This window comes from Aptenodytes forsteri, unplaced genomic scaffold (assembly GCF_000699145.1).
Source record: "Aptenodytes forsteri isolate BGI_AS27 unplaced genomic scaffold, ASM69914v1 Scaffold87, whole genome shotgun sequence".
Taxonomy (NCBI): Eukaryota; Metazoa; Chordata; class Aves; order Sphenisciformes; family Spheniscidae; genus Aptenodytes; species Aptenodytes forsteri.
Window position 1 is genome coordinate 6,467,146 of NW_008796041.1, and position 15,289 is coordinate 6,482,434.

The 15,289-nt window shown below is 38.3% G+C and overlaps 1 protein-coding gene across 3 annotated transcripts in view; it reads left to right on the forward strand.

The window, feature by feature from the left end:
- The window catches only part of SEMA3C (semaphorin 3C), a 137,402-nt gene that overhangs the window by 88,494 nt on the left and 33,619 nt on the right, over positions 1 to 15,289 (forward strand). For all 3 annotated transcript variants that reach the window (XM_009285523.1, XM_009285524.1, XM_009285525.1), the window contains 5 exons: positions 2,231 to 2,350; positions 6,136 to 6,226; positions 10,082 to 10,201; positions 12,128 to 12,270; positions 14,508 to 14,622. In XM_009285523.1, the coding sequence (XP_009283798.1) occupies positions 2,231 to 2,350; positions 6,136 to 6,226; positions 10,082 to 10,201; positions 12,128 to 12,270; positions 14,508 to 14,622 (589 nt within the window). The remainder of the gene's footprint in view (positions 1 to 2,230; positions 2,351 to 6,135; positions 6,227 to 10,081; positions 10,202 to 12,127; positions 12,271 to 14,507; positions 14,623 to 15,289) is intronic.

Here is a 15,289-nt window from a genome sequence, read left to right on the forward strand (position 1 = left end):
GGGGGAGGCAAGAGCGATAAGGGCAAAGAGCGAGAGGGGGTTGTTCATTTGCCCTACCATTAGACAAACATTGGTGTCTGAATTTGTCATCTTTGGCTGCCTTTTTTGTTACTGAAAAGCAATTGTCACCTCTAAATAGTATGTTCACCAGGCTGACTTGAATGCTTACATTAGTATGACATCTATTTCTCTTCATTTACTGTGATGAGATCCTAGGGCATAGATGTCTGACTTTCAGATGTTTACAGTAAGGCAGGTCCCCAGGCACTGCTTTGGTTGTTTTGGTATCAGCTCCAAGAGAAGCGCCGGTAGTATGTGAGTATCTACAGCTTAGCCACCACCTTTGACAAACATCCATCCTAAAGACAACTTTCTCATGTCACCTCAGACCAGACTGATTTAAAACCACAAAGTACTCCAATATCAAGGAAAGGGAAATAAACTGAAGCATAGGTGCTCTTGAATGGCAGTCCTATAGAATATATTCTGAAATAACAATTTCTTGCTTTCTTGGGTTGTGGAGTCACAGTGCAGTACCCAGATTAATCATGTAGCAAATTGCAAATGGAGTTCAGTGGTTCAACACTAGAGAGATGGGCAAAGGCTCAGAGAAGATCATAAAATGGTCTTCCTGCCAGACAGCATTAAAATCTGAGAATGTTGGCATTGAGCCAACTTGTGTTACTAGTCTGTAAATCATCAGTGAAAAGACATGAAGACACAGTTCATCTAACCACCCCTGTGTTCTTGCACTTTGGAAAGCGCATGGCATGGTACTGAAGCAGAGTAGCAAGTGCCAGGTACCAGTACTGTTCATGTAGACATTGTTTCCTGGCCCTAATCCCTGAAAACTTTCATTCTGAGATTTCTCAGCATGTAATCCTTTATCTAGGAGTCTTCTAGAAAAGCTTTCCGCAGACAGCAAGAAAAGAAAGCATCAGTTTACACTCTGGCATATATAAGCTAGTGGTATACCTTCACCTGCCCTTCTTCCCTTTCCACAGCTGTAATGTAGATTGGTAGTACTGCTGAGAAAAACATGATTTTGATAGCAAGACATTACTAAAGCCATCTTTGAGCCAAACTAAGATAGCTGGATATGAGAAAATGGAAACATTTAGGAACAGCCCTCAGCTTTAGAGAAACAATATATTTTGACTGGGTTAAAGGATTTTTCTGATACAGCTAGAGCTAACACTTAACTGAGGACATGCAGTTCCCTGTAGAGAAACTCCTTCTATGAACACTGAACTACCTACAAGTATGCACCAGTTTTCAGATGTTGTAGTACGGTACCAGCTCCTGCTGAACCAAAAATGTGAATGCCTTTAAATATAAATAAACTGTGCGGTCTGCTGAACAAGGATTAACTCTACTGATTTTTATGAAAATGACTGATGACACAGTATCCAAACCTATGCTCACAAAACACATGCAGTTCTCACTGCCTCTGGTGAAGATTTGCATGATTGAATATGAAGGCAGTTCTGGGATCTCAGTAAGAAAAATATTCAGAAAAAAATTCTATTTTCAACCTAAAGTGCATTAACAGTTGATCATAGTGAAAAAAGGAAACAGCAAGAGAAAAAAGGGGTGTGCTGGAAGGAGAAAACTGTAAATCTGATGGTGTGAAACTGTGTGGCATTTAATGTTCTGTTTTAATTTTCATGCTGATTTGAAGATGTTACCATTGATCTTCAAGATGAAGCAACAATTCACTGCAAATTTGCTTTGTGTTGTTCAGAGTTCTAATGTTTTGGAAAGAATTTTTTTACACAAATAATGGGATCTGAGATTTGGGCTTCCTTTGTTTTTTAATTCTCTCCAGCAATGATGAAAAAATTAGGGGAAAAAAAGAGACTGTTTTGGAGGTGTCCTTAAGGAAACTTCATAAGGTTACTTCTTGTTTTCCTGCAGAGGCCCTGCTTCTTTCCATGCAAGGCACAGAAAAGTCTGTGGATGAAAATTAGATTGCTGTGAGAAGATGGGAAAGTTACATGCACTCCTCTGTAATTCCTCTCTAGTGCCCTATCAATGCCCAGTTCCCAGGCTAGGCAAAATGGCATGAAAAGGAAACAGAAGTCTACAGCTGTTCAAATCCAGAGACTACCAAACTTAGTAGCGTTTTTCATGATACTATTAAAATTATAAATCATGTCTATTCCCTAGAGTTCCCAACGTCTAATAACACTTGCTAATGTGAAATTATTTTTTTCTGTTTTCCCTGCAGCATGGCTGTGGAAATTTTGTGCGTGTGATACAGTCGTACAATCGCACACACCTGTATGTCTGCGGCAGCGGCGCCTTCAGCCCCGTGTGTGTGTATGTCAACAGAGGGCGCAGGTCTGAGGTAAGTCTCTTTTCATTTTATCTTGTCATTTTGTGGTGGATCTTACTCGTGTTACGCAAAACTCAAAATTTTGAAAATGCAAAAATCATTGATCCGAATAGGTTCCTTCACCCATGTTAAATAGAAAAAGAACAAAGGTCCATAGTTTTCTGACCTGTTACCAGCAAGAAGCAAAGACATGATCAGAAGTCATGCCTCAAATACGATGTTTGTCTAAAATTCCACAGTCATACCAAATGCTGGGCTACATTTGATACTACTTTTTATTTGATGTTTTCTGGTGAATTCATTCCTACTATTTGTTGGAAAAATTGCCAAGAAATACTTGAAAGGAAATAGCCAGTTACATAAAAAGTAAAATATGCCGTCCACTTCTTATAACTTCCTTGTGTTACTGATTGCTGGGAAGAGCCCTTAAGTGGGCTAACTAATCAGATATGTGAGGGTTTGCTGGACTTCAGCTTAATACCCACTAGATGCAGTCCCAGTAGAGGTAACTTTCATCTACTGCACAAGTTTTGCCCCAGTAGATTCTGCCCGGATGAAGTTGGTAAGTTTTCTCATCGCTGTGGGATCTTCCAGGGTGTAAATCTTATTTTCTCTAGATATGTCTCAGTTTTTCTATATTCAGTTTCACTGTATATTTTCAAGATACAAAGTACCAGATGTTTCGTAAGTATTTGTCCAAGTTTCCTGATTTGAAAGTGAAGTGTTTGTTTATGTGCAAATGTAATAGGTAATAAATTAAGCAACCAGAAGGAGAAAGAAAAGCACTTAACCGAGACCCGGCACCTCAGTAGTTTTTGGGTCAGATTCACGTCTGCAGGCACAGGGGTGCGCATTATATTTTCCTGTACAGTGTGGAAGCAGATGTGTTGGGAAGGAAGATCAGAGCATGCTACCTGGAGTTTTGCCATGTAAGGGCAGCTTTAAAAGCTGGGCTGGCTCCTAGGGAAGAGACTGGGAAATTCATCACTGATTTCATTGGGAGTGAGATGGGAATTCTGGCAAGACCTAAGACTACTGCAGAGGTTGCCAGGGAGGTGATAAATCATTGTTTCTCCAGGTAGGTTTGCATGGGATGATCTCAGTGACTTTTGGTAGGTCCCTACCCGGCTACAACCTCCTTAACAGAGTATGTAGTCTGAATCACTGCACTTTCAGTCCTAATGAATTATCTAAAAGTAGAGGTTCATAGGCCTGAATTTGAAAGCACAAGCAAGCAGAACTGAATAAGTAAATCCATCCTTCTGGTTAACAGAGTCTGCATTAACTTACTTTGATGTATTTTGAAACTGAGGTCAGCTTTCCTCAGCATTATCCTATTTCTTGACAAATTATTTAAAACATGGAAAGTGACCTCATTTGTCTCTAATTAATGCAATATTCCTTTATCAGCTTAAGTAGTAGTACTGTAGCCCACAGAACTCTAAATCTCATTATTTTAGGGTTTTTGTAAATGAGGTGGGGGGAAAGGGGGAGAGTGGGAAATGGCATCTCCAGATGATGCAAGATGTTAAATTTCTTAAGTTAAAAATAAAGATACATGTCTTGGAAGAGCAGAACTGACTTCACTTAGCCTGTCTGTATAGCTACATGCCTATGATCAATTGATTAAATAAACTGCTGTTTCAGACGTCTGGAGTCTGTCAGACACTTGACTGTAGGCATCGCATGCTCAAAGCCATTACTGTACAGGCCAACAATAGCATAACAGTTTAAAACCAAGCATTTCCTTCTGAACTCATTGCACATATCAGTGCGTGACTAATTAATAGAGCAGAATGAAAAACTATGTAGTGCTGATGGGACTAGTGAGAACTCTTTTTTTTCTCTGCTTTTATCATTTCACCTTTAATTTAGTACAGTTTTCCATGCACAGAAGGCTGTTTTTGCATGTGCAAAATGGAAATTTTAGAAAGCACATCTGTTTTTCTCTAGAAGCTACAAAGCCTGACAGTAAGAGTCATATCCAACAATCATAAGAACTGGGCTTGTTTTGCTCTTTTGTCTCCAGCATTCCACATAATATCACAAAAAAGATGGTTTCATTGATGAGGCAGAATGTTGCCCTTTTCCCTGAAATGGAGGTTAAAAAATAATTAATTTTCTTGCTTGGCACACTTGATACTTTGGTCTTTGATAATGACTCTCTTAGTCACCCAAATATATTCTAATGTCAAAATGAATGCAAACAGAAGGAAATGTAATCACTATGTGAATTAATTCTAGACTAAAAAGTAGTTTAATATATATGAAAATCAAGTGTAATCCTGGAGCTAGTTTAATAGTGCAGTAATGGACATTTTGAATTGGTAAATAGTAGTATAATATAGTAAATATGGATTAACATCAAGCTGCATATTAATCTAGAAGTAAAACAACAAAAAAAAACCCAAGATCATATTAGAAACTTCATACTTATGTTTTAACATTGTTTAGAGAGCTTATTACTGAAACAATAGATAAGATTTCTGTGATTAAATTAGGCAAAACAGAAGAGGGGGAAAAGAGAGAGGCGATAATGGATATGAAAACTTCCTGCTGTAGCTGAGCATTTCAGGTTGGTGGAGTCTCCAATTCACTATTGCCAAACAGCTGCTCAGTGACCTGTGTGGCATCCCCATTCCCCTGTGATTTACATTAATTGTTAAAGGGAATATAAAGAGTTGCTGCCCTTAGTCAAATAACTAATAGGTTGGCATCTACATCACAGAAGCCTTTCTTTGGAATTCTTGTCAGCTACCTTTTTCTCTTGAAACAGAAATGTTTTAAGTTTGGGTGGTTTTTTTCCTTGCAATTGTGTCTTTCAGCCTTTTATTAAAGATTAGAAGTTTGTTATAGGAGGCTAGGAACAAGTTGTTTGTTTGGTATACAATAGTATGCGAGTCGATGTGCTACGGATCGATGTCTCTGCCATTACTGACTGCAGTTTTTAAGGAACGGACTTGGACCCAAGAGTCCCTTCTTGCTCAGCACACTGTGCTCTTCGGTATTGCTGGGAACAAAGAAGTGAAGAGGTGCACCGAGATGGGCAAATTTTCTAAAGATACTCAGGCTGTTTGTATTTCAAGCTGTAGTCCAGGTTGCTTCTGCTTTGCCAAATGTATTTCCTATTTATAAATCACACAAAATATAAACAAAGCCCCATACCAAGATTCCTAAACAGCAAAAAATTTCCAAGAGATTTCAGGCTATGGCAAGAGATATGGATAAATCACCTATCACTATGGAATTGGAGCTCTACACATAATCCAAGAGATGGTATTGAAGAAAATAAGTATGATTTAGGGGACTTTTGGAGGTCTGATAGCTCAGTAAAGAGCAAGTTATTTATACTATCACCAAATGACAGCTGTCATAAGAGATTTTTATTTAATATGTATTGTTGTTCTAGTAGCTTTAGTATAATGTCCTAGGCTAGTATAAGTATCACCATGTATTCAGCAAATAAAGGATAAATAACTTCAAAAACACAGAAGTAATCTCCACAGATGTTATTGCAGAGATCAGTCAACCTCTCCAAAGCATAACTGAGCTAGAGGGAAAAATTATTTCTTTCAGTGTCTTGAATTTATAACAGGAGTCTTGAAAATAACTGGGTACCAATGAAAAAGTTGTCTAAAAAGATGGTGAAATTCTGAGTAGGAAAGCTAAACTGCTGATGGGACAGCAAAAGCGCCCAGCAGTGCTGAGCATTGTTAATGCTGGAAATGGCCAAGCATAAATTCACTTTATGTCTGATGGTTTCAAAATGAGAAGTGACACACAAATCTACATTGCAGGAACAAATCTTCAAGATTGACTCCAAGTGTGAATCAGGAAAGGGACGCTGTTCTTTCAACCCTAATGTGAACACGGTGTCTGTTATGATCAGTAAGTAAAAATACTCCAAGTTGCTAAGGTCTAAACCCATATGATCATGCGTGGTGTGGATTGATGGGATGCCTGAAATGAGCTGGACACCAAATTCAGCCTCCAAGGAGCAGCACCTTGTGTCTGGCTGATAGGCACAAGGCTTGGGTCCATCCTTGTTTCAGGGTTTACATGAAGCTAAAGGTGGGTGTACAAATGAAATGCAGAAATAAGCTGTTGAAAGGGAGAGAGAGAGAAACAGAAAACAAAAGATTGTCCCTTTTCCAGCTTGCACATTTTTTCCCAGGGTTAGTTTCAACTTTGCATTACCCTGTCTAGCATTTTATGTTTGAACAGTTTCTGACCTTGTTCATCCTAGACAGCACTTGTGTCTCATTTAATTATTTGTAAAATCTCAGAGTAGCCAGGGAAAGAAAGCTTGAAGACTTTAGTTACTTTGAATTTCATTTTTGTTGTCATCTCTGCTGTAGAGCCCACCAGCTCTTGCAAGGCTCTTCATTCTTCAGTTGGCTTTATACCCAACCAATTCTGCAATTTTCTTCCATTTGAACGGCCAGAAAGTGATACAACTGACACACCTCAAATATTCTTGTGAATTGGTGGTGACTGTACTCAGTGACTGTGAGATATACCCCATACAAAAAATTACTGCAGTGCCTATTACACACCTAACTGAAAACTCAAAGGGGGCAAATGCTTTGTGCAACCTAAGTCACCAATAAAAGAACTTTTTTTTTTCCCCCAACCAGGAGACACGTTATACGTACTTAGTGTAACCCAAGCTTTCACATTTGCAGCATGTTCACATAATTCTAGTGCCAAAGCATTGATTTTTCAACATGTGCCTACTCCTTGCTATATTTTTGGCTGTGAAGGGAACAGGCTTTCTTAGCAAATAAATCTTAGTGCACACAGGTACTGCGTGTTTCACCCAAGGTTTACAAGGGAACAATGTGTGGTGTTTCTGCCATTCAGGTTCCACTGAAATCAATGGCAATTACATATTGTGCCAGATACTTCCTTTGAAGTTTGAGTCTCATGGAGCTTAAGGGAAGTATCATATAGTCTATCCTACATGGTCTATTCAAAATATAAATTACCTTTTTTTTTTTTTATTCCTCATTGCAAATATATTTAGTACAAAGGACAAGTAATTTCATTCACAGAGGTATGAACTGAAGCACTTTTCGAAGACAGGTAAAGGCTACCTAGATACCTCTCTGAACCTTGGCTGCATGTATATCTTTATCTCATCAGTGATCTATGGTCAGTGTTTACAGACACTCACTGTGTAAAGAAAATGTTTGTTCAAAGTGGATGATGGATTAATCCACTGCTACTCATTGCTGTTCTGGTATTATTAAGTGAATCAACTGTCATTAAAAAATAAAGTTTCCTCTCCTTGTTCCTTCTGGATTTTATGAAACACCATTAAAGTACATTGTTTCTGAATTACTGTATATACAGTAAGCTGGTTTTCTTCCCTACAATAGATCTATGGCAGCTTTGTTCATCTTAGTAGACTTTACATTATCTTCCTTGATCTCTCAGTTATGTGACTGAAGAGACCTTCCCTAGTGTTTGACTTATCTTTCATGACATAATTCATCTACAAAGTTTAAATTATTCTGCAAAGGTCACATTCTTTTTCAAAAGAGTCCCACAGATGATTGGGTTTTATATTTTCTCCCCGTTACTACAAAGTCCAGTCACTTCAAAAACATTAAGCTTGAATGAATTTAGCCTCAATATCCGTGCCAGAAAAGGGAAGATTTTGTAAGTCACAGCTTGAGTTATAATGAGGGGACCGAGCCCATGTATTGGACTCTCCTTTGAGCATTCTTCTGCAGGAGGAATTCCTTCCCCTCACTTCAGAAGGTGGGAAATACTGCCAGACCGGCTAACTCGTCCACAACAAAAGAACCATTTTTAAATATAGATGCGATTTCTTGACAATGTTGGGCATCACCAGCCTAGAATACAGCAGGAAAGCTGATTCACCCTTCAGAGGAAAGTGATGCTATAAAAACAAATTTGAACTTGGTACAATTTGCTATTGTACAAGGACAATTTTGCATCAAAGCAATGAAAAATGTGCTTTGAAGAAGCTTGGCATAATTAACGTGCAGGATGCATGTCTCTCTCCTCATCAAGACTCTGAGATATTTATAAATCAGACATACCTCATCAATTCAGTAATTCCCCCCAGTAACAAAGAGAAGTAGTGTAAACTAGTTGTGCTGTCCAGACCAAGTGCTGCGCGGTTTCAGAGTTTAACCAAAAGGAAGTGGAGCTAACAGATATCACCTGATATATGATTAGCAAGCAGACACTAGGAATGCTTAAGACATAACTAATAGCATTGTTAAAATTACATAGTGTAGTTCTATTGTTAAAGTGTGTGCGTATGTGTATATGCGTAGGACTGTACATAACATTTAGTGAGAACCATAGGCCCGATCTCTTTCAGCCAGTTTATTTCATAACAAGAATAAAGCTCTGACGGATTGAGGCAATGAGGCAAATATACAAAATCAGTTATAAATCAGTATAGATCTAACATCATTCTGTCAATACATGCTCAGGAAGTAAATGCTTCACAAACATGCAGCAAATGCATTGTTTAAATCCCCTGTGTATGAATCTTGTCATCACTGGGAGAGATGAGAGCAGAAGAGTGGCTGCTGGCTGGTCTGCAGGCATTCAGTTCAGGCTCTAGCCAGCAGCAGAAAAACAAAATCTCCAGAGTTTTAATTCTCTCATGAGTCAACAGTCTTCCATATTGATGCGCACACACACACAGAGCATAAAAATAGCCTCAAGCGCTTCTGAACCTGTGACTCTTGCCAGCTTGACCACACTCTCTGGGTAGTCCAGGAATTCAGACAAAAACATCAATCAAAGGACCCAGCTGTACTGGAATGTATTCAGCCACCACTCCCACTCTGAGAGTTAGAGTTTATTTTAGCTACTGTTTTCTACTCTGGGGTTTCATTGTCATTAGTCAGTGGAAATTGCTTGGTTATTCACGGAGTAGAAAATGATAGTATATGTAATTAGAATTATAATTATATATACGTATATTTATGCGCACACACAGACTCACACAAACACACATCTACATCCTGACTGATGGACTGAGTTTTCAGCCCTACACAGGGAGCAGAAGTTCATAGTTCTGTTAGTGTAAAAGTTGCGTGTCTAATTCTGTTCAAGCATAATGACCCTATACTGAGAATCAAGTACATAAAAGGGGACAATTGTTGTTCCGTATTACTCTGTGTAAAGTTCAATAATATGATTGTCTGGCCTCTGCAATACTGAAGTCAGCTTAAGGCTGCCTGGGGCAGCCTTGAAAATGCTGTTGGTAAAAATTGGCACTGATCCATTGACTGCAATAGATGTTGTGCCAGTTTACACCAGCAATAAATTCAGCCCAGTCATTTTGTCTACTCCCATAACAAAAACAGCTTTTTGAAGTACATACTTAAAAAATTGAATGTGATTCTTTTTGATAACACTAGCCTGATTTTCCAGTGATTCCTAGCAGTGAAAATTGAGCAACTAAACTTCATACCAAAGAAAAGTACACCACATATGCAGTTCTGCTGTTGCATTTAAATTATGCAGTTCCCTAAAGTCTTTAAGAAAAATCTGATGATTCTCATGCATTCTAGATTGTGTCTTTGTAAATCAGAGGGAAACCCCATTCCCATGACCCAGTATTTGTCTGTATAGACTCCTGTGTAAATGAAGAGCTGACGAGTTTAAAAGAAAAATAGATCAGTAAACATGGATTTCCCAAAAGCCATAACAATGCATTTGCTTTTTCCCCTCCATTTCAATTCTTTGCAGATGAAGAGCTTTTTTCAGGAATGTATATTGATTTCATGGGGACGGATGCGGCCATTTTTCGGAGCCTGACCCGGAGGAATGCAGTGCGAACCGACCAGCACAACTCCAAGTGGCTGAGTGGTGAGATGCCTTTGTTTTACCAGAGCTTTTAATGGGTTTCACAGAGATTCTGCTTTGTTTTGTTTAAAATAAAGAGCTTGTCTTTTAAAGAGCTTTTCTCTGAATTTAATTTATGAAGTTGAAGCATGACGAAATATGTGTAAATATATATTGTAGACAATGCACAGATGTAAAGGGTTCGCTGCATGAGCCAACCTCTTAGGCCACCCCACCTGATGGCCTTTTTTGCATTAAGACTGAACCAAACTGTTCACGTGAAAGTGTATGAAAAGCTTTCAAATGGCAAGCGGTCAGACAATCTGACTTCTAGGGAAGTGCCTTCTCCACCTCTAATGCATCAGACATTGCCTTAAATTAGAGTGCTTGATTCTAAGTTTATTTCTAATGAATTACCAACTTCAGTTAATTCAGGCTGATCCACCTCTGTACAGAAGACTCACCACCACTTGCATTCAAAATGTGTGCAGAGGACAGTCCCATTTTTAGAGAAATCAGTGGCAATTATTGCCATTTATTTCAGTGGTAAGAAATTGATTATCAAAACACAGTAGGAAAACTAATTTCTGAGTGCAAACACTTAACTCTTGGCTTCACTGAAATCAGTGTGAAAATTGTCCCTGACTTCACTGATAAGAAGACTCCTTCCAATTAAACTATTTTCAATTAAAATGGTGGTCAACCCTCTGAGCAGAGATAGGTGTCAAAGGTTATAGAGCAACTGACATAGCAGTTCCGATTTAAAAAAGCCCCCAGGTATGTTGAAGTAAAGTTACTGTGTTTTTGTCTTGACTCTTTTTAGGGTGACTTGTTATTCCTGTGTGGCTGTGACTACAGTGAAATCACAGGATTGCAATCAGAACAAATTCAATTCACTATGAATGGGAAACTATGTCTGCTCTCTAAATTTTTCTTCTTTTGCTATACATTCTTACACTTATCTGCACACCTTGAAGTGTGCACCCTAAAGTGAATTAGGGAAAAAGAACCATTAAAATGTCTAATTTCTGGAAAATCTACCTGTTACATACGCTCAGAACAGGTACTTGACAAGCACAATTTATTTCCACGTTCTTTTAGAGCCAGAGTCATGACATTTGTTATATTAATGGGCTTGCGTGACTAGAAAAATGCTGCAGTCTAAAGTGAGTTTTCTGTCAGAGATCCAACCTTTGTATCGGATTGTTTCAAGATTTGTGCTGTATTTCAACCAATCAAGCAATCTTGCATGATCACTGAAAAGATACAGCCTTCATGCAGGAAGAGGGTCCTCTTCTTCCTTCAGACAAAGGAGAAGGCCTTCTGAGGACTCTCCGATGTCCATTATATGCTTGCTGTTAAGGATATAAATTATTTTGCTCTCTCACTAATGCTCCTTTGCAATGTTTTGCATGTACACTTGGTTACGTTTATCAACCTCTGATATGAAGTCAAATGCTGTCTAAGCATTTGCGTATCCTGCTTTCCTTTGCCGTGTTCCACAAGTTATTTTCCTCTCTTATTTATGTACCTTATTTGTTCTTTTCCTAATGAGTCTTTCAACAGCTTACTTTTAGGTTTTCCCTCAATGAGTCTTTCCTTAAGTGCCCCTGATAACACACTGATTCTTCCCTCTTCTTTTTCCAAGTCTTTGAATCTCTGCAGTAATCTAGTACTACTGCTTCTGCATTTTAATCACTTTTCTAAAAATCTGCTGTGGGATAAAATGTGAGGACGCAGAAACTTAAGGCTGCCAGCCGTAAGACATTTACTGGTGATATCTGGTATATACAGACATGAGGCTAGAGCATATAGCTTAACCTGCCACAGCAGTACTTCTATATGCATTATATAGCATTTCCTTGAAGCAGTCAGTAACTGTCAAGTCATTAATTGTTTATGCTGATACATCTTTTGGTTTCATCTTTTTGGTATACTGTTTCATTTCAGAGCCTATTTTTGTGGATGCTCATGTTATCCCAGATGGCACGGACCCCAACGATGCCAAAATCTACTTCTTCTTCAAAGAGAGACTCACAGACAACAGCGGCAGCACAAAGCAAATTCATTCAATGATTGCAAGAATATGCCCAGTAAGAACTATTTTGTTTGCCAGGTTGTTGGAACAAGCTGCTAGTGTGACATGATAAGCTAAAAGACTAAATGATTGAAAAGCCTTTATATTTTCGATTTATATTCGAAACAAATTTCCTGTTTCAGTTTCCACATTCATAATTAAGAAGAGCTGTTACTGAACACACAGCTAGGGTCTGAACATGTTATATATGTCTGGCTATACCTATAATGATATGGAAATTTAGAGATTCAGGGATTTGTGTATTTCTCTGACTGAGTCAGAATAGTTACCAGTGTTGAATTTCCAAACTTGCTATCCTTTGCACAAATTAGGTACATTCTTTGCTTAGAAGAACTGAATTATAAGATAGTGAAGTCTTTCTCTCTCTCACACACACACACACACAAACTCAAAATCTTTGAAACACATTGGAAATATCAGAGCCAAGCTTTTAAATGGGTTGATTTAACCTTTAAATATTGTTTTCATTTTTACAATATCTGTCCTTTCTGAGTTCTTGCATTGATGTATGTGTGAGCCTAACTTTAAAAATGTGCGCAGGAAAATACACACACACCACAAACTCAAAATCTTTGAAACACATTGGAAATATCAGAGCCAAGCTTTTAAATGGGTTGATTTAACCTTTAAATATTGTTTTCATTTTTACAATATCTGTCCTTTCTGAGTTCTTGCATTGATGTATGTGTGAGCCTAACTTTAAAAATGTGCGCAGGAAAATTAAATTCAGGAGTTACGGCTGCTCCTATGCAGTAATTAATTTACGATCACAGCACTCCTCATTGTCTCTATTTCCTTTTTCGTATCTGTAATCAACTGTAGATGAAAAATTATTGAAGCAGCTATTAATATCTCTGGTGAAACGGATTTTTTTTAATGAGAGAAAAATTATAAATGCACAGTTACTGTTAGCCTTTTCATTCCTTCTTTTGGAAAAGCTCAGGAAGATAATTGTGAGCATTTGTGTATTCCCTGTCTTTAATCTGGGTCTTCTTTAGAATTTAGTTCTTTGTGACATTGCTGTGCATGGGTGTGAGGGTGTGTTTGGGATTGTGTTAAACTCCTTCCCTAGCAATATAATGAGGCATGTGATCTCTTTAATAATCTCCATCTTCTATATTTTTGTGAGGGTGCCCAAAGGCCTTTTTGGGTATTTTACAAGAAGACATTTCACACAATTATAGCTGTATTTGTTATTGTTACTGTTATAATGAAGCCCAGATGATTTCTGAAAGGCCTCAGCCTGTTTAGACTTACACTGAAGTCAGTGGCAGAATCCCAAAGCCAATGAAAATAAATCTGAGCCGGTCATATGTGTATACTTGTGTACCATCATATTCATATATCAACACCTTTGAGACTGGCCAAATATATTAGTACAATGGTGCCAAGAAAGACCCACCCAAAAGACCCCTTATGGGTCACCCAAAAAGTCGGATTACCAGCTCCAGGAGCACCAGTGAAACATGCACAGCATTTCATCGAAATCACATTTGCCTAGCTTCTACATTTCCTTGTTCCCTTTCCTTGGGTGACATTGTGCTATGCAGTTTGGAAGATACTGCTCTTATCTAAGACGTTCACCAGCAGAATGAGGCAGGAGCTATCACCTCTGTGCTGCACCATCTGGTTTAGCAGTTACCGTTTCCACCTTGCACCGGAGAGAGATGGAAAGATCCTTGAGCGAGCTGTGACCAAGCCAGCTCCGGACCAAGCTAGCAGGACTTGCAACAGTGCAAAACTAGCTTGACCCATGCTAGCCATCATTTCTGAATTCAATTCAGAGCATCCATCTCATGGGCCAGCATGGCTTACTAGGTCAGATGCAGCTATACTGCCGTCAGGACTAGAAGAAACATCCCTCCATAGGACTCTTAGACCTTTTAGAGGTAGCATGGACTTCTCCACACTAGGTGTCAGTGAGCGACATACCTCCACAGGCCTTTCCAATCATACCTACACAAACTGCTGCTGCACAAAATCTACTGCCCAACCCTCCCAAGCCTGCTAGCCCAGCACAGAGAGTCTGCTCAGAAAACTAATTCCTGTTTTTCCTGTATCTGGAGTGTTTAGATGAGGGGATTTGGTTTAGGCTCATCTATTTTTTTATATTGAATATAGCAGCATAATTGTCTAGAGGATGAGTCAAATTAACCTGAGGAAAATGTGGGAAATACCGGTAAAATGTTAGCTGTGTTGTATTTTTTTTCTGAAAATAATATTCCTTTCCAGAATGACACAGGTGGTCAGCGTAGTCTCGTGAACAAGTGGACAACATTCTTGAAAGCAAGACTTGTGTGCTCAGTAATGGATGAAGATGGAACAGAAACGTACTTTGATGAATTAGGTATGGCAAGAAAAATCCCTTAAAAGTTTCATCTAAATCCTGCACCCTGTGCATATTTAATTATTGATGTTCGTTCAGCTCCTTAGTCAAGTTGTTGACAGTGAAATCTTGGCCCTGTAGAAATTCATGACAAAATTCCCCTTGCAGTTTTATGACAGGCAATGAAAACACTCTTCATAAATCTCTCTGGGTAATTATCATTATCTTTGAAATAAAGGTAATTAATCTTGACTATGTAAAGGAATTATATATGTAAAGAATTAATATTTGGAAGGGAACAAGTGAAGTCTATTGTTATTTTGCTCCTAGTTAGGATTATGATAGAGGTTTTTTAACCTACATCTCTTTGAAACTGTTTCTTATACCACTGTGTAACACATAGCTCTTCCGCAATGCAGTTTTTCTTTTTTGATCATTGGGTAAAGGCCTCAATTTGATAGTTCCAGATAATACTAATAAATCCTGTTACTGGCACCAGCGATGATTGTATGAATAAATACAATTTCTCAGGATTCATTCAGGCACTTAGATTTTCAGTTCAACATATGAAACTGCAAATATTCAGTGAATAATCTATACAGCAGTCACAAGAGGTTTCCTTTCAATAAGGAATTAATAGATGCTTATCTTGATAGTTAAGTGCTAAACAATGTTATCAGAAACTTTC